Source organism: Oncorhynchus gorbuscha, linkage group LG09 (assembly GCF_021184085.1).
Source record: "Oncorhynchus gorbuscha isolate QuinsamMale2020 ecotype Even-year linkage group LG09, OgorEven_v1.0, whole genome shotgun sequence".
Lineage (NCBI taxonomy): Eukaryota > Metazoa > Chordata > Actinopteri > Salmoniformes > Salmonidae > Oncorhynchus > Oncorhynchus gorbuscha.
The window spans coordinates 31,282,730-31,309,125 of NC_060181.1; the positions used below are offsets into that span (position 1 = coordinate 31,282,730).

Genomic DNA, 26,396 nt, shown 5'->3' on the forward strand with positions numbered 1-26,396 from the left:
GAATTTCAATTTTGATGTTCCTTTTAATGGCTTAAAATGCTCTTCTTGCTTTGTCTCTCAGCTCATTCACAGCCATGTGAAAGCTACCTGTGTTGTATTTAGTCCCAGATATGTGTAGGTTTTTGTGTGTTCTAATAGAACTGTGTCCAAATATAATTTATATTTGTCATCCTTATTTCCGGACCTTTTTTGGAATATCATTATATTGTTTTTTTTTAGGTTAACGGTCAGAGCCCAGGTCTAATAGAACCTGTGGTTAACGGTCAGAGCCCAGGTCTAACAGAACCTGTGGTTAACGGTCAGAGCCCAGGTCTAACAGAACCTGTGGTTAACGGTCAGAGCCAAGGTCTAACAGAACCTGTGGTTAACGGTCAGAGCCCAGGTCTAACAGAACCTGTGGTTAACGGTCAGAGCCCAGGTCTAACAGAACCTGTGAAGATGATCTAGATCTAGGTGCAGCACCAGGTCATCTGCGTACAGCCAGACACTTGATTTCAGTGTAGTGTAGGGTGAGACCTGGTGCTGCCAATTCTTCTATTGTTTTTGCCAATTCATTAATGTAGATGTTAAATAGTGTTGGACTTATTGGGCAGCCCTGTTTCACTCCCTGTCCCTGAGAGAAGAAGTCTGTTTGCTTGTTGCCAATTTTAACTGCACATTTGTTTTTAGTGTACATTGATTTAATAAAATCATATATTTTCCCTCCAATACCACTTTCTATTAGTTTATAAAAAGGACCTTCGTGCCAAATTGAATCAAATGCTTTCTTGAAATCTACTAAACACGAGTAGATTTTGCCTTTGTTTGAATTTCTGTATATTTGACATTTCATTTAAAATACCATCAGCACCACAGGCCTTTTTGGGTTGGAGAGTGCATAGTTTTTCCAATAATTCTTCTTCTGTAATTGGGGTATCCACAGGATTCTGATAATATTTGACTGCTGATTGAAGGATTTGTAATTTTTCTTGCATATCCTTTTGTTCTGGGCTTTTTGTTATATTCCTGTAGATGTTTGCAAGGTGATTTCTCCACATATCCCCATTTTGGATAGCCAATTCCTCATGAGGTTTGTTTCATTTATTCCAATTCTCCCAGAAGTGGTTTGATTCTATGGATTCCTCAAATCCACCCAGCTGATTTCTAATGTTCTGTTCCTCTGTTCTTAGGGTGTGTTTGTATTGCTTCAGTGTTTCCCCATATTGAAGGTGTATGTTTGTTCTTAGGGTGTGTTTGTATTGCTTCAGTGTTTCCCCATATTGAAGGTGTATGTTTGTTCTTAGGGTGTGTTTGTATTGCTTCAGTGTTTCCCCATATTGAAGGCCTATATTTTTGTTGTCTGGTTCTCTGTGTTTTTGATTAGATATATTTCTCAATGACTTTCTTAGATTTTTGCAATCATTATCAAACCATTTTTCATTATCTGTTATTTCTGGTTTGCTCTTATGCTTCTTTAAATTGGCCAAGGAGGCTAACTTGTCAAATATAAAGTTTATGTTCCAAACAGCCAAATGTACACCTTCATTGCTGTAGGAGAATGTTAAGGCTAAAAAGTTGTCAAGGAGAGATTGTATGTTTTGGCTACTAATTGCTTTTTGGTAGATGTCTGTACTGTTTGCACTCCATCTATAGGCCTGTTTTGTACCATGTCATTTATTGGGCCGTGATGCTTCATGGTTGGGTTCTGCTCTTCTCAGATACATTGTGATTTTAATGTGGTCTGAGAGGGGTGTTAGTGGGCTGACTGTGGAGGCTCTGAGAGAGGTGTTAGTGGGCTGACTGTGGAGGCTCTGAGAGAGGTGTTAGTGGGCTGACTGTGAAGGCTCTGAGAGACTCTGGGTTTAGGTCAGTAAGGAAGTAGTCTACAGTGCTGCTGTCAAGGGATAAGCTGTAGGTGTACCTACCAAAAGAGTTCTCTCTCAGCTTACCATTGACTATGTACAGACCCAGTGTTCCACAGAGCTGTAGGTGTACCTACCAAAAGAGTTCTCTCTCAGCCTACCATTGACTATGTACAGACCCAGTGTTCCACAGAGCTGTAGGTGTACCTACCAAAAGGGTTCTCTCTCAGCCTACCATTGACTATGTACAGACCCAGTGTTCCACAGAGCTGTAGGTGTACCTACCGAAAGAGTTCCCTCTCAGCTTACCATTGACTATGTACAGACCCAGTGTTCCACAGAGCTGTAGGTGTACCTACTGAAAGAGTCCCCTCTCAGCTTACCATTGACTATGTACAGACCCAGTGTTCCACAGAGCTGTAGGTGTACCTACCGAAAGAGTCCCCTCTCAGCTTACCATTGACTATGTACAGACCCAGTGTTCCACAGAGCTGTAGGTGTACCTACTGAAAGAGTTCCCTCTCAGCTTACCATTGACTATGTACAGACCCAGTGTTCCACAGAGCTGTAGGTGTACCTACCGAAAGAGTCCCCTCTCAGCTTACCATTGACTATGTACAGACCCAGTGTTCCACAGAGCTGTAGGTGTACCTACCGAAAGAGTTCCCTCTCAGCTTACCATTGACTATGTACAGACCCAGTGTTCCACAGAGCTGTAGGTGTACCTACCGAAAGAGTCCCCTCTCAGCTTACCATTGACTATGTACAGACCCAGTGTTCCACAGAGCTGTAGGTGTACCTACCGAAAGAGTCCCCTCTCAGCTTACCATTGACTATGTACAGATCCAGTGTTCCACAGAGCTGTAGGTGTACCTACCAGAAGAGTCCCCTCTCAGCTTACCATTGACTATGTACAGACCCAGTGTTCCACAGAGCTGTAGGTGTGCCTACTGAAAGAGTCCCCTCTCAGCCAACCATTGACTATGTACAGACCCAGTGTTCCACAGAGCTGTAGGTGTACCTACCGAAAGAGTCCCCTCTCAGCTTACCATTGACTATGTACAGACCTAGTGTTCCACAGAGCTGTAGGTGTACCTACCAGAAGAGTCCCCTCTCAGCTTACCATTGACTATGTACAGATCCAGTGTTCCACAGAGCTGTAGGTGTACCTACTGAAAGAGTCCCCTCTCAGCCAACCATTGACTATGTACAGACCCAGTGTTCCACAGAGCTGTAGGTGTACCTACTGAAAGAGTCCCCTCTCAGCCTACCGTTGACTATGTACAGATCCAGTGTTCCACAGAGCTGTAGGTGTACCTACTGAAAGAGTCCCCTCTCAGCCTACCGTTGACTATGTACAGACCCAGTGTTCCACAGAGCTGTAGGTGTACCTACTGAAAGAGTCCCCTCTCAGCCTACCGTTGACTATGTACAGACCCAGTGTTCCACAGAGCTGTAGGTGTGCCTACTGAAAGAGTCCCCTCTCAGCCTACCGTTGACTATGTACAGACCCAGTGTTCCACAGAGCTGTAGGTGTGCCTACTGAAAGAGTCCCCTCTCAGCCTACCGTTGACTATGTACAGACCCAGTGTTCCAGCTGTAGGTGTACCTACCGAAAGAGTCAGAGCTGTAGGTGTGCCTACTGAAAGAGTCCCCTCTCAGCCTACCGTTGACTATGTACAGACCCAGTGTTCCACAGAGCTGTAGGTGTGCCTACTGAAAGAGTCCCCTCTCAGCCTACCGTTGACTATGTACAGACCCAGTGTTCCACAGAGCTTCACGAGCTGTACTCCGTTTTTGTTTTTCACTTCGTCATAGTTGTTTCTGGGGGGTCTGTGGTGAGGGAAAGATGGTTGCTTCCTGGTAGGTGTTTATCCCCATGACTGTTAATAGTGTCTTGTTCTTCTGCTGTTCTAGCATTCAGGTCTCCACAGACCAGTACGTTGCCCTGGGCCTGAAAGTGACTAATTTCCCCCTGTAGAATGGAGAAAGTCTCGTCATTGAAGTAGGGTGACTGAGGGGGGAATGTATGTGGCACAGAGGAAGAGGGGTTTATCTGTCAAGACAGCCTCCTTGTTTATTTTAACCATATAAAGAATTCTCCTGTTTTGAGCAATTCGATTGAATGAATTAGTTCAGATTTATACCATATCAGTATTCCCCCTGAGTCTCTGCCCTGTGTGATTCCTTTTTAATTTAGTGGTTGGTATGATTATCTCCCTGTAACCTAGTGGACAGCCAGTGGAAACATCACCTCTGCACCATGTTTCCTGTAGTACTACAATATCAACATCATCAATTTCTTTCAGGAAGTCTGGGTTTCTGCTCTTTAGTCCAAAAGCAGAGGACTTCAATCCTTGTAAATTCCAACATGCAACGTAAAAAGATTTGATATGTTTTTCTCTCTTTACCTTCAAAATGAGACAAACACTCAATCCAACAAGAACTATTCAAATAGGATTTTTCAATTAAAATAATCTCTTATTATGCATTGTGATTTGTTTATCATTTAAGATAGAATTTGTGTCATGCCACTTGGTTGGGTGTAGTGTGAGGATGGTGGAGTTCTTGTGCTCATCTTACTATGACCCTTGGCCTATCACATGTGAGCATAGTAGACTCAGCATTTGTTTCATGTCACTAATTTGGTTGGTGGGGCTGGGCCAGTTGCTCCTCTCACAGCCTGTGCGTAGCTCTGCCTGCTGGGCTGTGGCTCCTCCATGTGTGGGTCTGCGGTGGGGGGGCAGGGGGGTGGGAGGCCTCGTCTGGGTGGCTCTGAAGCTGGGCTGGGGTGGTCTGTGCTGTGCTGGCTGTGGTGGGCATTGAGGTTGGTGGTGCTGTTGTCGTGGCTGGGAGTTCCAGGGTGCTGGTGCAGGATGTTGTCTCGGTGATCTTGGGGGGGTGGAGATTGCGCCGCTGTTCCTGGGTGGAGAGGTCGTACTGCGGTTTAAAGCGACGTCCTTGAGAGTCTTGACAAGGATGGGGACGGTTTCCCTGTACAGGTGAACATGGTCATAGAGACAGTCCAGATCGATGGTGGGGACTGTCTCCCTGTACAGGTGAACATGGTCATAGAGACAGTCCAGATCGATGGTGGGGACTGTCTCCCTGTACAGGTGAACATGGTCATAGAGACAGTCCAGATCGATGGTGGGGACTGTCTCCCTGTACAGGTGAACATGGTCATAGAGACAGTCCAGATCGATGGTGGGGACTGTCTCCTGTACAGGTGAACATGGTCATAGAGACAGTCCAGATCGATGGTGGGGACTGTCTCCCTGTACAGGTGAACATGGTCATAGAGACAGTCCAGATCGATGGTGGGGACTGTCTCCCTGTACAGGTGAACATGGTCATAGAGACAGTCCAGATCGAGGGTGGGATGGTGGGGACTGTCTCCCTGTGTAGGTGAACATGGTCATAGAGACAGTCCAGATCGAGGGTGGGATGGTGGGCCAGGTGTACATTAGGTCGCAGGGCACAGTCCCGGGAGAGGCTGGCGTGTATTCTTTGGATTGTGGCAGGGTGGAAGTCCTTCCTCTGTAGAAGGGTTGACACCACGATTCTTAGGTTGGGGAAGATTGCGGAGTCCTTCTAAATCACTCCCCGTAGTGAAGTCGCCACCCTCTCCTGCTGAGCATGCAGGTCGTTGCTTCCGGTGTGTATGATTATGTGGCTTGGTCCAGAGATGGGCCTTATCAAGCAGCTCCATGGCCCTCTGCGTTGTTGTCACCACACCTTTCTCCTTTTGTGTCGAGGGAAAAGTTTCTTCTCCTGAACAAACTTCCCATTTGAGTCCATCAACAGGACGATGTCAGCCAGTGTTTCTTCTGGACTGGGGGTGCAGAGGGGGGCTGGTGGGTGTTGGAGCTGGGGTGTGGCTGGTCTGTTTCTTCTGGACTGGGGGGGCAGAGGGGGGCTGGTGGGTGTTGGAGCTGGGGTGTGGCTGGTCTGTTTCTTCTGGACTGGGGGGCAGAGGTGGGGCTGGTGGGTGTTGGAGCTGGGGTGTGGCTGGTCTGTTTCTTCTGGACTGGAGGGGGCAGAGGGGGGCTGGTGGGTGTTGGAGCTGGGGTGTGGCTGGTCTGTTTCTTCTGGACTGGGGGGGGGGGGGGGGCAGAGGGGGGCTGGTGGGTGTTGGAGCTGGGGTGTGGCTGGTCTGTGCCGGTGCCGCTGTCAGTGGGAGGCTGTTCTGTGGGTTGAGGAGGAGGGGTGCAGCAGGCAGGGCTGGGGAAGCCTGGCTGGTTGAGCTGGGCTCCTCTGCTGTCTCTCTCTCTCTCAGTTCAATTCAATTCAATTCAAGGGCTTTATTGGCATGGGAAACATGTGTTAACATTGCCAAAGCAAGTGAGGTAGACAACATACAAAGTGAATATATAAAGTGAAAAACAACAAAAATTAACAGTAAACATTACACATACAGAAGTTTAAAAACAGTAAAGACATTACAAATGTCATATTATATATATATATATATACAATGTACAAATAGTTAAAGGACACAAGATAAAATGAATAAGCATAAATATGGGTTGTATTTACAATGGTGTTTGTTCTTCACTGGTTGCCCTTTTCTCGTGGCAACAGGTCACAAATCTTGCTGCTGTGATGGCACACTGTGGAATTTCACCCAAAATATATGGGAGTTTTTCAAAATTGGATTTGTTTTCGAATTCTTTGTGGATCTGTGTAATCTGGGGGAAATATGTCTCTCTAATATGGTCATACATTGGGCAGGAGGTTAGGAAGTGCAGCTCAGTTTCCACTTCATTTTGTGGGCAGTGAGCACATAGCCTGTCTTGTCTTGAGAGCCATGTCTGCCTACGGCGGCCTTTCTCAATAGCAAGGCTATGCTCACTGAGTCTGTACATAGTCAAAGCTTTCCTTAATTTTGGGTCAGTCACAGTGGTCAGGTTTTCTGCCGCTGTGTACTCTCTGTGTAGGGTCAGTCACAGTGGTCAGGTATTCTGCCGCTGTGTACTCTCTGTGTAGGGTCAGTCACAGTGGTCAGGTATTCTGCCGCTGTGTACTCTCTGTGTAGGGTCAGTCACAGTGGTCAGGTATTCTGCCGCTGTGTACTCTCTGTGTAGGGTCAGTCACAGTGGTCAGGTATTCTGCCGCTGTGTACTCTCTGTGTAGGGCCAAATAGCATTGTAGTTTGCTCTGTTTTTTTGTTAATTCTTTCCAATGTGTTAAGAAATGATCTTTTTGTTTTCTCATGATTTGGTTGGGTCTAATTGTGCTGTTGTCCTGGGGTTCTGTAGGGTGTGTTTCTGTTTGTGAACAGAGCCCCAGGACCAGCTTGCTTATAGGGGACTCTTCTCCAGGTTCATCTCTCTGTAGGTGATGGCTTTGTTATGGAAGGTTTGTGAATCGCTTCCTTTTAGGTGGTTGTAGAATTTAACGGCTCTTTTCTGGATTTTGATAATTAGTGGGTATTGGCCTAATTCTGCTCTGCATGCATTATTTGGTGTTTTACGTTGTACACGGAGGATATTTTTGCAGAATTCTGTGTGTAGAGTCTCAATTTGGTGTTTGTCCCATTTTGTGAAGTCTTGGTTGGTGAGCGGACCCCAGACCTCACAACCATAAAGGGCAATGGGCTCTATGACTGATTCAAGTATTTTTAGCCAAATCCTAATTGGTATGTTGAAATGTATGTTTCTTTTGATGGCATAGAATGCCCTTCTTGCCTTGTCTCTCAGATCGTTCACAGCTTTGTGGAAGTTACCAGTGGCGCTGATGTTTAGGCCAAGGTATGTATAGTTTTTTGTGTGCTCTAGGGCAACAGTGTCTAGATGGAATTTGTATTTGTGGTCCTGGTGACTGGACCTTTTTTGGAACACCATTATTTTGGTCTTACTGAGATTTACTGTCAGGGCCCAGGTCTGACAGAATCTTTATGCTTAAGATCTAGGTGCTGCTGTAGGCCCTCCTTGGTTGGTGACAGAAGCACCAGATCATCAGCAAACAGTAGACATTTTACTTCAGGTTCTAGTAGGGTGAGGCCGGTTGCTGCAGACTTTTCCAGTGCCCTCGCCAATTCGTTGATATATATGTTGAAGAGGGTGGGGCTTCAGCTGCATCCCTTTCTCACCCCACAACCCTGTGTGAAGAAATGTGTGTGTTTCTTGACAATTTTAACCGCACACTTGTTGTTTGTGTACATGCATTTTATAATGTCGCCTGTCTCTCTCTGCAAGTCTGAAGGCCTGTTTCTCCACGCTGGGATGGGTACTATTTCTGTGGCAACAGTTTCTAATAAGGAACACTGAACCGATCAAAACCCTGTGATTATTATTATAGTATACTCTGCTGACACAACATGGGTTTTGTTTCCTTTCTATCAAGTCAATTCCTATTTCAGTTTTGCTTAGTTGCAGAAAAGGCAGCGACGGTAACTTTGATGCAGCTGTCTCAATTAGCTTTGGTCTCATCAATCTCCCTGGACATCATGACTTTCTCTAAACTGTCATTCATCTCAGAGCCCAGAACCAAATCAAGTGGAGATGGCAGACGGACATTAACATTTACGTGAAACACTCTGTCACCAGAGATTAAACTGACGTAAATATGTTAGAACTGCCAGGGGCAAGACATTTATTTAGGAAATGCCCAGTGTTTTTATTTAACAGGCCCTGTCTACGGGGATATTACATTGGAGCAAAACAACACATGCATACATTTTTAAAAGGAGGTTTAGAAAACGTGAAAAGGCATCCTGGTGGGCAGAGTGAACACAGGTCATGCAGCCACTTCATATATTTTATACAGCTCAGAGTTGTCCCTAAAACTGGGCTAATTTACTATGAATTAATGTGGTGCTTGGTGCTCAGTGGAATGTGGTGCTCAGTGGAATGTGGTGCCTGGTGCTCAGTGGAATGTGGTGCCTGGTGCTCAATGGAATGTGGTGCTTGGTGGTCAGTGCAATCTGGTGCTTGGTGGTCAGTGGAATTTGGTGCTCAGTGGAATGTGGTGCCTGGTGCTCAGTGGAATGTGGTGCTTGGTGCTCAGTGGAATGTGGTGCTCAGTGGAATGTGGTTCCTGGTGCTCAGTGGAATGTGGTGCTTGGTGCTCAGTGGAATGTGGTGCTTGGTGCTCAGTGGAATGTGGTGCTTGGTGCTCAGTGGAATGTGGTGCCTGGTGCTCAGTGAAATGTGGTGCCTGGTGCTCAGTGGAATGTGGTGCCTGGTGCTCAGTGGAATGTGGTGCTCAGTGGAATGTGGTGCTCAGTGGAATGTGGTGCTTGGTGCTCAGTGAAATGTGGTGCCTGGTGCTCAGTGGAATGTGGTGCTTGGTGCTCAGTGGAATGTGGTGACTGGTGCTCAGTGGAATGTGGTGCTTGGTGCTCAGTGGAATGTGGTGCTTGGTGCTCTGTGGAATGTGGTGCTCTGTGGAATGTGGTGCTTGGTGCTCAGTGGAATGTGGTGACTGGTGCTCAATGGAATGTGGTGCTCAGTGGAATGTGGTGCCTGGTGCTCAGTGGAATGTGGTGCTTGGTGCTCAGTGGAATGTGGTGCTTGGTGCTCAGTGGAATGTGGTGACTGGTGCTCAGTGGAACGTGGTTCCTGGTGCTCAGTGGAATGTGGTGCCTGTTGCTCAGTGGAATGTGGTGCCTGGTGCTCAGTGGAATGTGGTGCTCAGTGGAATGTGGTGCCCGGTGCTCAGTGGAATGTGGAGCCTGGTGCTCAGTGGAATGTGGTGCCTGGTGCTCAGAATGTGGTGCTCATTGGAATGTGGTGCTTGGTGCTCAGTGGAATGTGGTGCCTGGTGCTCAGTGGAATGCGGTGCTTGGTGCTCACTGGAATTTGGTGCTCAGTGGAATGTGGTGCCTGGTGCTCAGTGGAATGTGGTGCTCATTGGAATGTGGAGCTTGGTGCTCAGTGGAATGTGGTGCCTGGTGCTCAGTGGAATGCGGTGCTTGGTGCTCACTGGAATATGGTGCTCAGTGGAATGTGGTGCCTGGTGCTCAGTGGAATGTGGTGCTCAGTGGAATGTGGTGCCTGGTGCTCAGTGGAATGTGGTGCTCAGTGGAATGTGGTGCTTGGTGCTCAGTGGAAAGTGGTGCTTGGTGCTCCGTGGAATGTGGTGCCTGGTGCTCAGTGGAATTTGGTGCTCAGTGGAATGTGGTGCTAGGTGCTCAGTGGAATGTGGTGCCTGGTGCTCAGTGGAATGTGGTGCCTGGTGCTCAGTGGTATGTGGTGCCTGGTGCTCAGTGGAATGTGGTGCTCAGTGGAATATGTTGCCCGGTGCTCAGTGGAATGTGGTGCCTGGTGCTCAGTTTAATGTGGTGCTCAGTGGAATGTGGTGCCTGGTGCTCAGTGGAATGTGGTGCTCAGTGGAATGTGGTGCTTGGTGCTCAGTGGAATGTGGTGACTGGTGCTCAGTGGAATGTGGTGCTCAGTGGAATGTGGTGCCTGGTGCGCAGTGGAATGTGGTGCTTGGTGCTCAGTGGAATGTGGTGCCTGGTGCTCAGTGGAATGTGGTGATTGGTGCTCAGTGGAATGTGGTGACTGGTGCTCAGTGGAACGTGGTTCCTGGTGCTCAGTGGAACGTGGTGCCTGTTGCTCAGTGGAATGTGGTGCCTGTTGCTCAGTGGAATGTGGTGCCTGTTGCTCAGTGGAATGTGGTGCCTGGTGCTCAGTGGAATGTGGTGCTCAGTGGAATGTGGTGCCCGGTGCTCAGTGGAATGTGGTGCCTGGTGCTCAGTGGAATGTGGTGCCTGGTGCTCAGTGGAATGTGGTGCTCATTGGAATGTGGTGATTGGTGCTCAGTGGAATGTGGTGCCTGGTGCTCAGTGGAATGCGGTGCTTGGTGCTCACTGGAATTTGGTGCTCAGTGGAATGTGGTGCCTGGTGCTCAGTGGAATATGTTGCCCGGTGCTCAGTGGAATGTGGTGCCTGGTGCTCAGTTTAATGTGGTGCTTGATGCTCAGTGGAATGTGGTGCCTGGTGCTCAGTGGAATGTGGTGGTCAGTGGAATGTGGTGTCTGGTGCTCAGTGGAATGTGGTGCTTGGTGCTCAGTGAAATGTGGTGCCTGGTGCTCAGTGGAATGTGGTGCTTGATGCTCAGCGGAATGTGGTGACTGGTGCTCAGTGGAATGTGGTGCTTGGTGCTCAGTGGAATGTGGTGCTTGGTGCTCTGTGGAATGTGGTGCTTGGTGCTCAGTGGAATGTGGTGACTGGTGCTCAGTGGAATGTGGTGCTCAGTGGAATGTGGTACTCAGTCGAATGTGGTGCTCAGTGGAATGTGGTGCTCAGTGGAATGTGGTGCCTGGTGCTCAGTGGAATGTGGTGCTTGGTGCTCAGTGGAATTTGGTGCCTGGTGCTCAGTGGAATGTGGTGCTCAGTGGAATGTGGTGCTCAGTGGAATGTGGTGCTTGGTGCTCAGTGGAATGTGGTGCCTGGTGCTCAGTGGAATGTGGTGCTTGGTGCTCAGTGGAATGTGGTGCCTGGTGCTCAGTGGAATGTGGTGCCTGGTGCTCAGTGGAATGTGGTGCCTGGTGCTTAGTGGAATGTGGTGCTCAGTGGAATGTGGTGCTTGGTGCTCAGTGGAATGTGGTGCCTGGTGCTCAGTGGAATGTGGTGCCTGGTGCTCAGTGGAATGTGGTGCTTGGTGCTCAGTGGAATGTGGTGCCTGGTGCTCAGTGGAATGTGGTGCTCAGTGGAATGTGGTGCCTGGTGCTCAGTGGAATGTGGTGCTTGATGCTCAGTGGAATGTGGTGACTGGTGCTCAGTGGAATGTGGTGCTTGGTGCTCAGTGGAATATGGTGCTTGGTGCTCTGTGGAATGTGGTGCTTGGTGCTCAGTGGAATGTGGTGACTGGTGCTCAGTGGAATGTGGTGCTCAGTGGAATGTGGTGCCTGGTGCTCAGTGGAATGTGGTGCTTGGTGCTCAGTGGAATTTGGTGCCTGGTGCTCAGTGGAATGTGGTGCTCAGTGGAATGTGGTGCTTGGTGCTCAGTGGAAAGTGGTGCTTGGTGCTCCGTGGAATGTGGTGCCTGGTGCTCAGTGGAATGTGGTGCTTGGTGCTCAGTGGAATGTGGTGCCTGGTGCTCAGTGGAATGTGGTGCCTGGTGCCCAGTGGAATGTGGTGCCTGGTGCTTAGTGGAATGTGGTGCTCAGTGGAATGTGGTGCCTGGTGCTCAGTGGAATGTGGTGCCTGGTGCTCAGTGGAATGTGGTGCTTGGTGCTCAGTGGAATGTGGTGCCTGGTGCTCAGTGGAATGTGGTGCCTGGTGCTTAGTGGAATTTGGTGCTCAGTGGAATGTGGTGCCTGGTGCTCCGTGGAATATGGTGCTTGGTGGAATGTGGTGCCTGGTGCTCCGTGGAATATGGTGCTTGGTGTTCAGTGGAATGTGGTGCCTGGTGCTCCGTGGAATGTGGTGCCTGGTGCTTAGTGGAATGTGGTGCTCTGTGGAATGTGGTGCCTGGTGCTCTGTGGAATGTGGTGCTTGGTGCTCTGTGGAATGTGGTGCTTGGTGCTCAGTGGAATGTGGTGCTTGGTGCTCTGTGGAATGTGGTGCTTGGTGCTCAGTGGAATGTGGTGACTGGTGCTCAGTGGAATGTGGTGCTTGGTGCTCAGTGGAATGTGGTGCTTGGTGCTCAGTGGAATGTGGTGCTTGGTGGTCAGTGGAATGTGGTGCTTGGTGCTCTGTGGAATGTGGTGCTTGGTGCTCAGTGGAATGTGGTGACTGGTGTTCAGTAGAATGTGGTGCTCAGTGGAACGTGGTGCTTGGTGCTCAGTGGAATGTGGTGCCTGGTGCTCTGTGGAATATAGTGCTTGGTGCTCTGTGTAATATAGTGCTTGGTGCTCAGTGGAATGTGGTGACTGGTGCTCAGTGGAATGTGGTGCTTGGTGCTCAGTGGAATGTGGTGCTTGGTGCTCAGTGGAATGTGGTGCTCAGTGGAATGTGGTTCCTGGTGCTCAGTGGAATGTGGTGCTTGGTGCTCAGTGGAATGTGGTGCTTGGTGCTCAGTGGAATGTGGTGCTTGGTGCTCAGTGGAATGTGGTGCCTGGTGCTCAGTGAAATGTGGTGCCTGGTGCTCAGTGGAATGCGGTGCCTGGTGCTCAGTGGAATGCGGTGCTTGGTGCTCAGTGGAATGTGGTGCTTGGTGCTCACTGGAATGTGGTGCCTGGTGCTCACTGGAATGTGGTGCTTGGTGCTCACTGGAATGTGGTGCTTGGTGCTCAGTGGAATGTGGTGCTTGGTGCTCAGTGTAATGCGGTGCTTGGTGCTCAGTGGAATGCGGTGCCTGGTGCTCAGTGGAATGTGGTGCTCAGTGGAATATGTTGCCCGGTGCTCAGTGGAATGTGGTGCCTGGTCTCTCATGTTCTCTCTCTCTCTCTCTCTCTCTCTCTCTCTCTCTCTCTCTCTCTCTCTCTCTCTCTCTCTCTCTCTCTCTCTCTCTCTCTCTCTCTCTCTCTCTCTCTCTCTCTCTCTCTCTCTCTCCTTTCTCTCTCTCTCTCTTTCTCTCTCTCTTCTCTCTCTCTCTCTCTCTCCTTTCTCTCTCTCTCCTCTCTCTCTCTCTCTCCTTTCTCTCTCTCTCTCCTTTCTCTCTCTCTCTCCTTTCTCTCTTTCTCTGTCTCTCTCGCTCACATTTTTCTGCTGGGGAATCGGTTCTAAACAGTCTGCAGTATGCAGTGTTTTTGCGTTCATTTCCGAGCTGTGCTTTCCCCATTGTCATGTAAATGTGCTGTTCTATTAAGCAGATTGATGCTGAGCCATAAAACAGGGGATTCCTATAATGGAGATTGCGGTGAAAGGTGACAGAGATATAGAGCGGTGTTTGTCAGACCATGAGACATCCAGGAAATTGGTCTTCTCACAAAATCGTCTGAGCGGTTTGAGACTCTCAGGGACACGATGGGGTTCTCTGTTTTGCTCTACGACCCCCTCAAACATCTTGGGACTCGTCTGAAGTCGGTTCTGCCGGTCTGCCAACGTCTGTATGTAGCTTGCGAACAGTTTGGGCTACACACTAATATGACCCCTCTGACCCCTCGGTTGTTATGCTCTAAGGACGGCCACAGGCCTCACAAGACTTGTCTGAAGGTCCCCCGGCACCAATCGGAAAATTGTATGGACATATATGGAAACTAACAAATGTTTCCTGATCTTTCGTGTAACTCTCAGCTATGGGATAGACACTTCAGAACAAATGTCCTTTAGAATATTTTCGGGGTGCAATATCTGATGTGAATCTGTTATTCATTGCGTCTGTATGGGCTAATAGCAGTAAGGCCAAATTTCAAATGTTGAATCAAATATATATATTTTTTTATTCTCCAAGGGGTCTTAATAATGCCTCTGTCTGTTTCAGCTGTATATATGCATACAGAGAGATAAAGGTGTGTGTGTTTGGTTTTACCATATTTGTGGGGACTAGAAGTTTTCACAAGGACAATTTGGACAACTGGGGACCTTTCGACTGTTCCCACAAGGGTAGTAAAAACAAACGTGTATGTATCTACTTGGTGTGCACGCATGTGAGAAACAATGAAAGCTTACTATCGAGATAGTAAATGTCATTTATTGAATTGTGTATTCTATTTTCTCCCAGTGCGATAGTGTTGCTACTGTAGGGGTCTATGTGTGTGAACATGCTCAAAGCTAGAGAACCTAGTCCTCTTTGTTTCTATATAAACATCAGTGTGTGTGTTGTTTCTATTGTTTTTGCTGTTATATTTCATTAGATTTCCAGGCAGGGGTCAGGCTGAGAATCCCATTAGAATAAGGTGAATATGCAGTATTTGCACACATTGCCTGTGATGGTAGACATGAGCACATGTTGTGGGAATGTTTGGTTTAATACATAGAATGTGGAATGGCGGGATGCAGCAATGTGTTATACAAGATGTGTACGGCTTATTTGAATGGGATAACACGGTAGTAGTGGCAGTTGATTGGTTGAAATTGCTCTTGTATATGTTGTTCCTGTCAATGGTTATTTTAACATGTTGTAGCTTTGTTACATTCCTCTCCTGGATTAGCCTATAGGCTCTCCAATTGGCCCGCTATATAAATTGATTCAGGAGTTTATGAATAGCAAAAATGCTTGGCAGAAAATACCAGGTGTGATTTGCGAAGCGATGGTTAACTGGGCTGTCGAAAGTCTGAAGTGGCCAGAGAGAGAGACAGAGAGGGCAAGGCCAAGGGGGGCGAGACCCAGAGAAAGTGAGAGGGGAGATGGGTAGTAACAACTGGCTGTTGGTAGTTGGAACATTTAGGAAGCAGCGTGAATATTAAGGGGGCTTCAACTTCAAAAGCTGTTGATTTGTGTGTGTGTGGGTATCTGGGGGAGGGGAGGATGGGAGGAGGGATGTAAAGTAAATGAGTAGTAGAGAGAGGGGAGAGATGGGTAATATGGGTAATATATCTCCTCTGTCTCATTTGGCGCTCAATGAGTCTCAAACATGAACTGTTTTTCATCACTTGAAACAGACCACTCCCAACTCTGCCAGGGCTTGTTCTCACAGCACAGCAGCACGTATAGTGAACTCTAGAAGCATCTCAAAACAACCACTCCTCATGAATGGATTATGAATGGATTATGAAGTCCTTAAGTAGGTGCCCTTCAAATAAAGAGTTACCTTAATTACTTATAGTTTTATGAAACTCACACATCTCAAATCTTTAGACGTTAATTCCTATGTTAGTTTAGGTCATTTTTCTTATGTCACTACTGCATTCTGTTGTATGAAATGGACTCTGTTGACACGGAGAGAAACCATATAAAGCCTGCTATCCTTAGGCAACAGATAGACCTATGTGATGAGGCAGTGTGGTCGTGCTCCTCCTCACATTCGAGCACTAAAGCTCTCTCTGCTCCAGGATACTGTGTGATGAGGCAGTGTGGTCGTGCTCCTCCTCACATTCGAGCACTAAAGCTCTCTGCTCCAGGATACTGTGTGATGAGGCAGTGTGGTCGTGCTCCTCCTCACATTCGAGCACTAAAGCTCTCTCTGCTCCAGGATACTGTGTGATGAGGCAGTGTGGTCGTGCTCCTCCTCACATTCGATCACTAAAGCTCTCTCTGCTCCAGGATATTGTGTGATGAGGCAGTGTGGTCGTGCTCCTCCTCACATTCGAGCACTAAAGCTCTCTCTGCTCCAGGACACTGTGTGATGAGGCAGTGTGGTCGTGCTCCTCCTCACATTCGATCACTAAAGCTCTCTCTGCTCCAGGATACTGTGTGATGAGGCAGTGTGGTCGTGCTCCTCCTCACATTCGATCACTAAAGCTCTCTCTGCTCCAGGATATTGTGTGATGAGGCAGTGTGGTCGTGCTCCTCCTCACATTCGAGCACTAAAGCTCTCTCTGCTCCAGGACACTGTGTGATGAGGCAGTGTGGTCGTGCTCCTCCTCACATTCGATCACTAAAGCTCTCTCTGCTCCAGGATACTGTGTGATGAGGCAGTGTGGTCGTGCTCCTCCTCACATTCGATCACTAAAGCTCTCTCTGCTCCAGGATACTGTGTGATGAGGCAGTGTGGTCGTGCTCCTCCTCACATTCGATCACTAAAGCTCTCTCTGCTCCAGGACACTGTGTGATGAGGCAGTGTGGTCGTGCTCCTCCTCACATTCGATCACTAAAGCTCTCTCTGCTCCAGGATACTGTGTGATGAGGCAGTGTGGTCGTGCTCCTCCTCATATTCGATCACTAAAGCTCTCTCTGCTCCAGGATACTGTGTGATGAGGCAGTGTGGTCGTGCTCCTCCTCACATTCGATCACTAAAGCTCTCTCTGCTCCAGGATACTGTGTGATGAGGCAGTGTGGTCGTGCTCCTCTTCACATTCGATCACTAAAGCTCTCTCTGCTCCAGGACACTGTGTGATGAGGCAGTGTGGTCGTGCTCCTCCTCACATTCGATCACTAAAGCTCTCTTTGCTCCAGGACACTGTGTGATGAGGCAGTGTGGTCGTGCTCCTCCTCACATTCGATCACTAAAGCTCTCTCTGCTCCAGGATACTGTGTGATGAGGCAGTGTGGTCGTGCTCCTCCTCACATTCGATCACTAAAGCTCTCTCTGCTCCAGGATACTGTGTGATGAGGCAGTGTGGTCGTGCTCCTCCTCACATTCGATCACTAAAGCTCTCTCTGCTCCAGGATACTGTGTGATGAGGCAGTGTGGTCGTGCTCCTCCTCACATTCGATCACTAAAGCTCTCTCTGCTCCAGGACACTGTGTGATGAGGCAGTGTGGTCGTGCTCCTCCTCACATTCGATCACTAAAGCTCTCTCTGCTCCAGGATACTGTGTGATGAGGCAGTGTGGTCGTGCTCCTCCTCACATTCGATCACTAAAGCTCTCTCTGCTCCAGGATACTGTGTGATGAGGCAGTGTGGTCGTGCTCCTCCTCACATTCGATCACTAAAGCTCTCTGCTCCAGGATACTGTGTGATGAGGCAGTGTGGTCGTGCTCCTCCTCACATTCGATCACTAAAGCTCTCTCTGCTCCAGGATACTGTGTGATGAGGCAGTGACAGCAGCAGACCAGGGTTCTAATACTTCAGCTGCACTTGATTAAGCATGCCTGCCTCAATGAACCGATAGAACAGTTGCAAAAGTGCAAACTCTGCCAGGCAGGCTAAAGCAAACACTCAAAAGTATTAAAACAAATTTTCCAAGTAGTATTTGAACCCTGGTTTGCCTACTACTACTCCTAAAATGTTCGATTTCCAAACGACGCCAACAGGCTTACTCTACTGGTAAAACTTTAATCTGGAGACTACTCCTCAGAGAGTAATGTTGAATCGGCCTACATCAGCGTTGATAGTGGGTCCTCTGGCTGTGTGTCTGTGTCTGTGTGTTGATGCTGTCTGTTTGATTAATGGATGAATGGATTGGCTGCTTGGGCGTCCATAACAGGCTGCTGGTAGTCAGATACAGTACACCCATAACAGGCTGCTGGTAGTCAGATACAGTACACCCATAACAGGCTGCTGGTAGTCAGATACAGTACACCCATAACAGGCTGCTGGTAGTCAGATACAGTACACCCATAACAGGCTGCTGGTACAGGCTAACAGGCTGCTGGTAGTCAGATACAGTACACCCATAACAGGCTGCTGGTAGTCAGATACAGTACACCCATAACAGGCTGCTGGTAGTCAGATACAGTACACCCATAACAGGCTGCTGGTAGTCAGATACAGTACACCCATAACAGGCTGCTGGTAGTCAGATACAGTACACCCATAACAGGCTGCTGGTAGTCAGATACAGTACACCCATAACAGGCTGCTGGTAGTCAGATACAGTACACCCATAACAGGCTGCTGGTAGTCAGATACAGTACACCCATAACAGGCTGCTGGTAGTCAGATACAGTACACCCATAGCAGGCAATGATAGATACAGCATTACATCCATAGTGCCAGATTCACCCACTGTGATACATCACTGTATGAACGTGGGGATAAGGAGGTGAATCGACTGTGGAAATGTCTTTTGTGTGTGAGGGCTGTTAGACTCTGTCAGAATGCAGGCAACTGTTAGTGTTTGTTTTCCCCCCTGCTAATGCACTGTGCCTCTTCTCTCAGCACGACCCAGCAATAACATATATAGTTCCGTGTGTGTGTGTGTGTGTGTGTGTGTGTGTGTGTGTGTGTGTGTGTGTGTGTGTGTGTGTGTGTGTGTGTGTGTGTGTGTGTGTGTGTGTGTGTGTGTGTGTGTGTGTGTGTGTGTGTGTGAGTGAGTGCGGATGAATGGATGTATGGATCCATCCTCTCTGACTACCTAACACAACCGGCTAACAGTTTACACACCGATTCATCAGTGCTTTGTAAATCAATACGATAGTAGTAGTTTTTCCTACCTTGCTTTTCAACTAAGGCGTACAAATAGACGAGCAACCTGAAAGAGACAAGTGTTCAGTCTTTCCTGCTTCTTCTTCCTGAATTGAAATGGCATTGACCCCAACCCTGGCCTCATCATACCCAGCCAGCTTGTTACAGTACTGAAGCTTTGATGGTGTGAATGAAAAGCAATAAAAGCTTATTAGAGTGAGTTATTTCCAGACATGTTGGATATTAAAGAGACAGTACAGATTCCATTTCGTGCAGTTATTCCCTCCGTGTGAGTGTCCCAACGTTGCAGGGACTGTCACACGAAGGGAATAACTTCAAGGGAGGAAAAGCACTTGAATATTCATTTACAAAGAGCTGATGAATCAGTGTGTTAACTGTTAGCCGGTTGTGTGTAGGACTGTAGCAGAGCAATGAGAGGATGAATCCATATATATATACACACACACACTGGTATAGTTTGTTCTAATACATCATTCAGTATCCTACTCTATTTCACACGTATGTTTTATGCTCCATTGCACAGGCGAGCCGGGCAACATCTGCAGTGTTTTGTTCTGTTCTCTCCAACAGGGTCCCTCTTTGGCAATGACAAGGAGTGGAATGTTCACTAATGAGACTGGTACTCAGGCTAGCAACACTCCACCACATGTTACACATTCACCCTGAGGGTCTGAAGTGTTGGACCTTTCTGCTGGCTCTTTAATCTGGAATGGATCAATGGCCAGGAGCCTCGCGGTACGGAGGGAGGCTTGGGGCGTCTCCCAACTTTCCAACAGGTCCCCATATTGAGGAAGTGCAATGTAAAGGGAATAAGGTGCCGCTTGGAAGCAGCTGAGATGGTTGCAGCTCAATTCTCCTCAGCTCTTTCAGAGGCGTATTTCACATGTAATTGGCTCTATGAGGAGGATACCTGAGAGACAAACCTGGGGTTGTGAGAGGCTCAGTTGACCATTTATATTATAGAGATACCCTTCCTGCTTCTCCTTCTTCCTGCTTCAGACGAAAGTTTTAATTTCCCAAGGTGCACGCCGGTTGTTGACTTTACTCTCCGTAAACCCACCCAGTCCTGGGCTCAGAATATGGAGATGTGTGTGTTGCTCGGGGCTGAGGCTCAGCCAGGTCCTCTTGTGTGATAGTTGAATGCGTTTAGAGATTGGACTGTCAAAATGGAGATGGAAGACTGTAGTGTGTTTGGTAAAAGAGCTGTTTCCCCACCTGTTTCATTTTAATCTCCACCTCAGAGTCCCTCCTCCACTATGCTACTCTGTCTCCCCTGACAAGCTAGTGCCTGATCTGCTGGATCAGGACCATCTTGTATCTCATTATAGGATCTTTCAAGGAACTCTCTAATAGCACAATCCTGTGCAATGGTAATGAGAACCACAGGAGGTCTTGAGAAGGACTGGCTAGAGACTAAAATGGTTAATGTAAGGAATAGAAAGAGATTTAAAAACCAGAAGAGTGCATAGAATACAATTAATCACATAGCGCATCAGTGTTTCCCCTATATTCATTTAGCAGCGGTGGTCCGCTGCTGCTAAATTGTTGCTACTGCTGCAGCAAAATGATGTAATTTACAAAATATTTTTAGGCACTTTTAAATGGATTATCGTTGGCTCAATGACTGGAAGTCTATTGAGCCCCCTGCTACCGTTTCCAACACGGCTGAAAACTCCCCTAGGGGAAACACTGCACATGCTTTGCCCTATCATCTCAAAGTTTTCTAACAGCAATATAATATAACACGGTCATCTTTAAAGTTTGCACTTGGTTGCCTCGTTTTGTCAACTGACGCTGAACTCTGAACTCTGACACATCCTTTACATCCTCCTGAGCAGCTCTCACCGGCAACACTTGAATTGGTTTTCAGTTGCCTCAAGTCAACTGTTCCTGCGTGGGCTAATGGAATACGAAATTCAATGTACATATTTGCAGAGCCAGCAGCTCAATCTATATCTTTTTTTGTTTATTTGCTTCACTAAAGTAATTAATTATTAACTTGTCTGTCTGTGCGTGAGGCACAATGAGGTAATTATTTGTATAAAACACGATGGGTTTAATTGCAATTGAAATACTCTGGCATATTGAAAATATAACTTTAGACTTAACACATTTTTAAGTCTAAAGTTATATATTATTAAGTTCAATATTATTTCAAGTACCCACAAAATTATATATAATGATATATTTCTTAGGTATTTTCTGACTTATGTCAAAGAGCAATAGGCTGTATTCCAACCTACTGTATGTTGACACTGTAGACATGTGCCAGAGGCTGTGGCTTCGAGCGCTAGAGCAACCTCGGTCGCCCACGTTCTTGAACTCATATTTGTCTGTGTGTTGCATGTACATGTGTTGTTCAGGCACGTATTGCATCAGTTTCTCTGTATCCTTCTATGTCCTCAGAGTTCTGGTGGGTCCAGGGAGATGTGTGTGAGGTCCAGCTGATGGTCTACAACCCCATGCCCTTTGAACTCCGCGTGGAGCACATGGTGAGGGAAACACTACTTCTGGATACTACAACAACACCACAACTTAATAAAAGTCCCTGAAAATAAGTTGTCAGGGCCCCTCGGGGTGAAATAAACGACCCTCATCACATCAGGGGCAAGCCATTCAACAGTGATAATGTCTTGCAGTTATCTTTGATGACCTCATTAAAGTCGAGCTAAAAGCCCTGTTCGGACACTTTAATGCAGTCATGATGGTACAGGACAGGGCCAGAAACTGGGCCATCCTTCTCCACTGACACTAAGTGTACTGGAACAATGTAGGAGGAGTGAACCCATGTGCTGTTATTACGGTTTATAGTTCTCCTGCTATTTATCCACACTGCCGCTAATAAGGTAATGAGAGGAAATCTCCATTCTCTCCTCTCCTTTTTCTTATTCACGCTCTCTCTCTCTGTCTCTCTCTCACTGTCTCTGTCTCTCTCTCACTGTCTCTGTCTGTCTCTCTCTCTCTCTCTGTCTCTGTCTCTGTCTCTGTCTCTGTCTCTGTCTCTGTCTCTGTCTCTGTCTCTGTCTCTGTCTCTGTCTCTGTCTCTGTCTCTCTCTCTGTCTCTCTCTCTGTCTCTCTCTCTCTCTCTCTCTCTCTCTCTCTCTCTCTCTCTCTCTCTCTCTCTCTCTCTCTATCTCTCTGTCTCTCTCTCTCTCTCTCTCTCTCACTGTCTCGCCCCGTCTCTCTCTCTGTCTCTCACTGTCTCGCCCCGTCTCTCTCTCTGTCTCTCTCTGTCTCGCCCCGTCTCTCTCTCTCTGTCTCTCTTTGTCTCGCCCCGTCTCTCTCTCTCTCTCTCTCTCTCTCTCTCTCTGTCTCTCTCTGTCTCTGTCTCGCCCTGTCTCGCTCTTTATTTCTCTGTCTCTCTCTCTGTCTCGTTCTCTCTTTCTCTCTTTCTCTTTCTCTCTCTCTCTCTCTCTCTCTCTCTCTCTCTCTCTCTCTCTCTCTCTCTGTCTCGCCCTGTCTCGCTCTTTATTTCTCTCTCTCTCTTTCTCTCTTTCTCTTTCTCTTTTCTCTTTCTCTTTCTCTCTCTCTCTCTCTCTCTCTCTCTCTCTCTCTCTCTCTCTCTCTCTCTCTCTCTCTCTCTCTCTCTCTCTCTCTCTCTCTCTCTCTGTGTCTCGGTCTCTCTCTCTTTCTCTCTCGGTCTCTCTCTCTCACTCTGTCTCTCTGTCCCTCCCCCCCTCTGATTGCTTGCACTGTCTCACACACTTTTATTGTCTTTCTTGATATGTCTGTGTGGTTTAAGCTCTCTCTCTCAGGATCACTCATGCATTTGATTGTTGAATCAAACCACTTTGCTACTCGATGATGGAAGTGTTTGTTTACGGATGCACCGATGTGGCACAGACGGCATTGAGACACACAGCAATCATCTGCCTCTGTCTACATACACAGGCACACACAAGCACACACACGCACAAGCACACACACAACAGCTGTACTGTATCGTCACGAGGTGCTGCTCGCTGTGTGCCTGAAACTGATGCAGCCCTTAATTGGACACTAGAGCGCAAATGGCCATGGAAGGGCATATGTGTGTGTGTGTGTTTTTAATGTCTGACTGTGCACAATGACAGGAGCCCCAGGGCCTGTCATGTCCAAGGTGTTGCTGTATGTACCTGGATGGGCCTGGGTAATTATCAACCTCTGGCATGTCGGAGCAGAATGAAGTGCCTCTGTGTGTCTATGTGTGTTTAAAACACGTGTTTTGAGGCGCCAGGAGAGTGGAAGGTCAAACCGCGATGAGGGATTATTTTCTTTGCTGTCGAGGGGGTCCTAAAACTGTCACTTAGCCAGCGAAGAGACACACACACACACACACACACACACACACACACACACACACACACACACACACACACACACACACACACACACACACACACACACACACACACACACACACACACACACACACACACACACACACACACACACACACACACACACACACACATCATTAGCCACTGACTCCCCACCTGCGGATGGATAGATGGAAGCACAGATGGAGACAGAGACCCCGTCCTGTTTTACGTCCCTGGCAGCCTGAGGTGTTATGTGATACAGTACAGGTGACATGCAGGGTGACTTGGCCTCAACACAAACTATGGTGTTCATCATGACCTGACTTGACCTGCCCTGAGTTCACACACAATGTTTTATATTCAGTACTCTAGTTACGCTTGATTGAGCATTCCAGGTGCAATGAAACCAACGGAATAGTCCCAAAAGTGCAAACCCTGTTCATCTGTCACTTCAGGCAACCTCAACCAGACTATGAAAGTCTGAAAGAAATCCAGTAGTATTTAAACCCAGGTATGTTGATGGCAGCGACAGGCAGGCTGCTTCTGAGTGTTCCTCGCGTAATGGAGGGGATGGATGGAGGGGATGGATGGAGGGGATGGATGGAGGGGATGGATGGAGGGGATAGATGGAGGGGATAGATGGAGGGGATAGATGGAGGGGTTAGATGGAGGGGATAGATGGAGGGGATAGATGGACGGGTTAGATGGAGGCGAGAAATGGAGGGGATAGATGGAGGGGCGAAATGGAGGGGAGAGATGGAGGGGCGAAATGGAGGGGAGAAATGGAGGGGAGAGATGGAGGGAGAGATGGAGAGATGGAGGGGAGACATGGAGGGGAGAGATGGAGGGGTTAGATGGAGGGGACAAATGGAGGGGATAGATGGAGGGGAGAAATGGAGGGGATAGATGGAGAGATGGAGGGGTTAGATGGAGGGGAGAAATGGAGGGGATAGATGGAGGGGATAGATGGAGGGGATGGAGAGATGGTTGGAGAGATGGAGGGGATAGATGAAGGGGAGAGATGGGGGGAGAGATGGAGGGGATGGAGAGATGGTTGGAGAGGTGGAGGGGATAGATGAAGGGGAGAGATGGGGAGAGATGGAGGGGAGAGATATGGAGGGGATGGAGAGATGGTTGGAGAGGTGGAGGGGATAGATGAAGGGGAGAGGTGGAGGGGATAGATGATGGAGAGATGGTTGGAGAGGTGGAGGGGATAGATGGAGGGGATAGATGGACGGGTTAGATGGAGGCGAGAAATGGAGGGGATAGATGGAGGGGCGAAATGGAGGGGCGAAATGGAGGGGAGAGATGGAGGGGCGAAATGGAGGGGAGAAATGGAGGGGAGAGATGGAGGGGAGAAATGGAGGGGAGAAATGGAGGGGAGAAATGGAGGGGAGAAATGGAGGGGAGAGATGGAGGGGAGAGATGGAGGGGAGAGATGGAGGGAGAAATGGAGGGGAGAAATGGAGGGGAGAGATGGAGGGGACAAATGGAGGGGATAGATGGAGGGGAGAAATGGAGGGGATAGATGGAGAGATGGAGGGGTTAGATGGAGGGGTTAGATGGAGGGGAGAAATGGAGGGGATAGATGGAGGGGATAGATGGAGGGGATGGAGAGATGGTTGGAGAGATGGAGGGGATAGATGAAGGGGAGAGATGGGGGGAGAGATGGAGGGGATGGAGAGATGGTTGGAGAGGTGGAGGGGATAGATGGGGGGAGAGATGGAGGGGATAGATGGAGGGAGAGATGGAGGGGATAGATGGAGGGGATAGATGGAGGGGATGGAGAGATGGTTGGAGAGATGGAGGGGATAGATGAAGGGGAGAGATGGGGGGAGAGATGGAGGGGATGGAGAGATGGTTGGAGAGGTGGAGGGGATAGATGGGGGGAGAGATGGAGGGGATAGATGGAGGGAGAGATGGAGGGGATAGATGGAGGGGAGAGATGGGGGGAGAGATGGAGGGGATGGAGAGATGGTTGGAGAGGTGGAGGGGATAGATGAAGGGGAGAGGTGGAGGGGATAGATGGAGGGGATGGAGAGATGGTTGGAGAGGTGGAGGGGATAGATGGAGGGGATAGATGGAGGGGATGGAGAGATGGTTGGAGAGGTGGAGGGGATAGATGATGGGGGGAGAGATGGCGAGATGGAGGGGAGAGATGGAGGTACTCACCTAAAAGGCCCACATGCCACTGGTTGAGAGAAGTTGTCATTGTTTTTAGGCAGAATTATGTGAGGTTTTATGTGTTGTTGGAGGTGCATATTGGTCAGTTTAGCTCAGAAAATGCCGCCCTCGTCAATTTGCCAGCATAGGTGGCAGCCTAATCCTGCCTAATGAGCGGCCCGGCCTGGCTCCCACCTCATAAACAATCTCACATTGGATAGGCATGTAAGTGGTTATTTACCTGAGGGGGAAATTCAGTTGTTTGTGTACTTGCAAAGATCTCTTAGTTATTATTGATTATGAGTATAGATAAAAGTAGTATCACCGGGTGTGAGTGACACTTTACATGTTAGCCTTCTTTTGAAGTTCAAGGATGGAAGACTCAAACTGTTATGATGGATGTAGATAATTTGGTGTGCAAAATGAGTGAATCATCCATATTTGAGAGGCTAGCCCATGTGAATGTGTTCTGTCTGGTTCTCCCTCTCCACAGAGTGAGGACTCTAGCCTAGACAAACACATTCTGAAGGAAAGGTTACTGTAAATTAGAATGAAGTGGCTTCCCTATCAGAGCTGGCTCATTAGTGTCTGACTATCTGTGAATATTGTTTACTCGATTGCTTCTTTTTTTTTACCTCTGTAATTGATGAACCAATTTACTGCGTTGTCACATTCCAGTATTAATCACTGCATCGTAATAGAGAAGGAAATGATAGTATTAGTGTCAGGTGTGCTCCCTCTCTTGTCTCTAGGTCACCTGGCTGCTCGTTATGGTGCACACCTGTCACCAGCGTTACGCGCACCAGCGCCTCATGAAACTCACCTGGACTCCATCCCCTCCTTGATTATCTTCCCTATATCTGTCTCTCCCCTTGGTTCCCTCCGCAGGCGTTATTGTTTCTGTTCCAGTTTCACGTCTGTGCCTTGTTCGTGTTTTGTATTATGTTTCATTCCCGACTCCCGACTCTCAGCACACATCGTTACAATTAGAAATACAAGTACAGAACCAGTCAGAAGTTTGGACACGCCTACTCATTGAAGGGTTTTTCTTTATTTTTTACCAGTTTCTACGTTGTAGAATAATAGTGAAGACATCAATAATATGAAATAACACATATGGAATTATGTAGTAACCCAAAAAGCGCTAAACAAACCAAAATATATTTGAGAATCTTCAAAGTAGCCACCCTTTGCCTTGATGACAGCATTGCACACTCTTGGCATACTCTCAACCAGCTTCATGAGGCAGTCACCTGGAATGCATTTCATTTAACATGTGTGCCT

The 26,396-nt window shown here is 48.0% G+C and overlaps 1 protein-coding gene across 1 annotated transcript in view; it reads left to right on the forward strand.

Annotated features, from left to right (window-relative positions):
* LOC124044351 (trafficking protein particle complex subunit 9-like) overlaps positions 1–26,396 on the forward strand; it is a 393,465-nt gene that overhangs the window by 101,038 nt on the left and 266,031 nt on the right. Inside the window, exons 14-15 of the mRNA XM_046364005.1 lie at positions 21,055–21,140; positions 22,731–22,735. Coding sequence (XP_046219961.1) covers positions 21,055–21,140; positions 22,731–22,735 — 91 coding nt within the window. The remainder of the gene's footprint in view (positions 1–21,054; positions 21,141–22,730; positions 22,736–26,396) is intronic.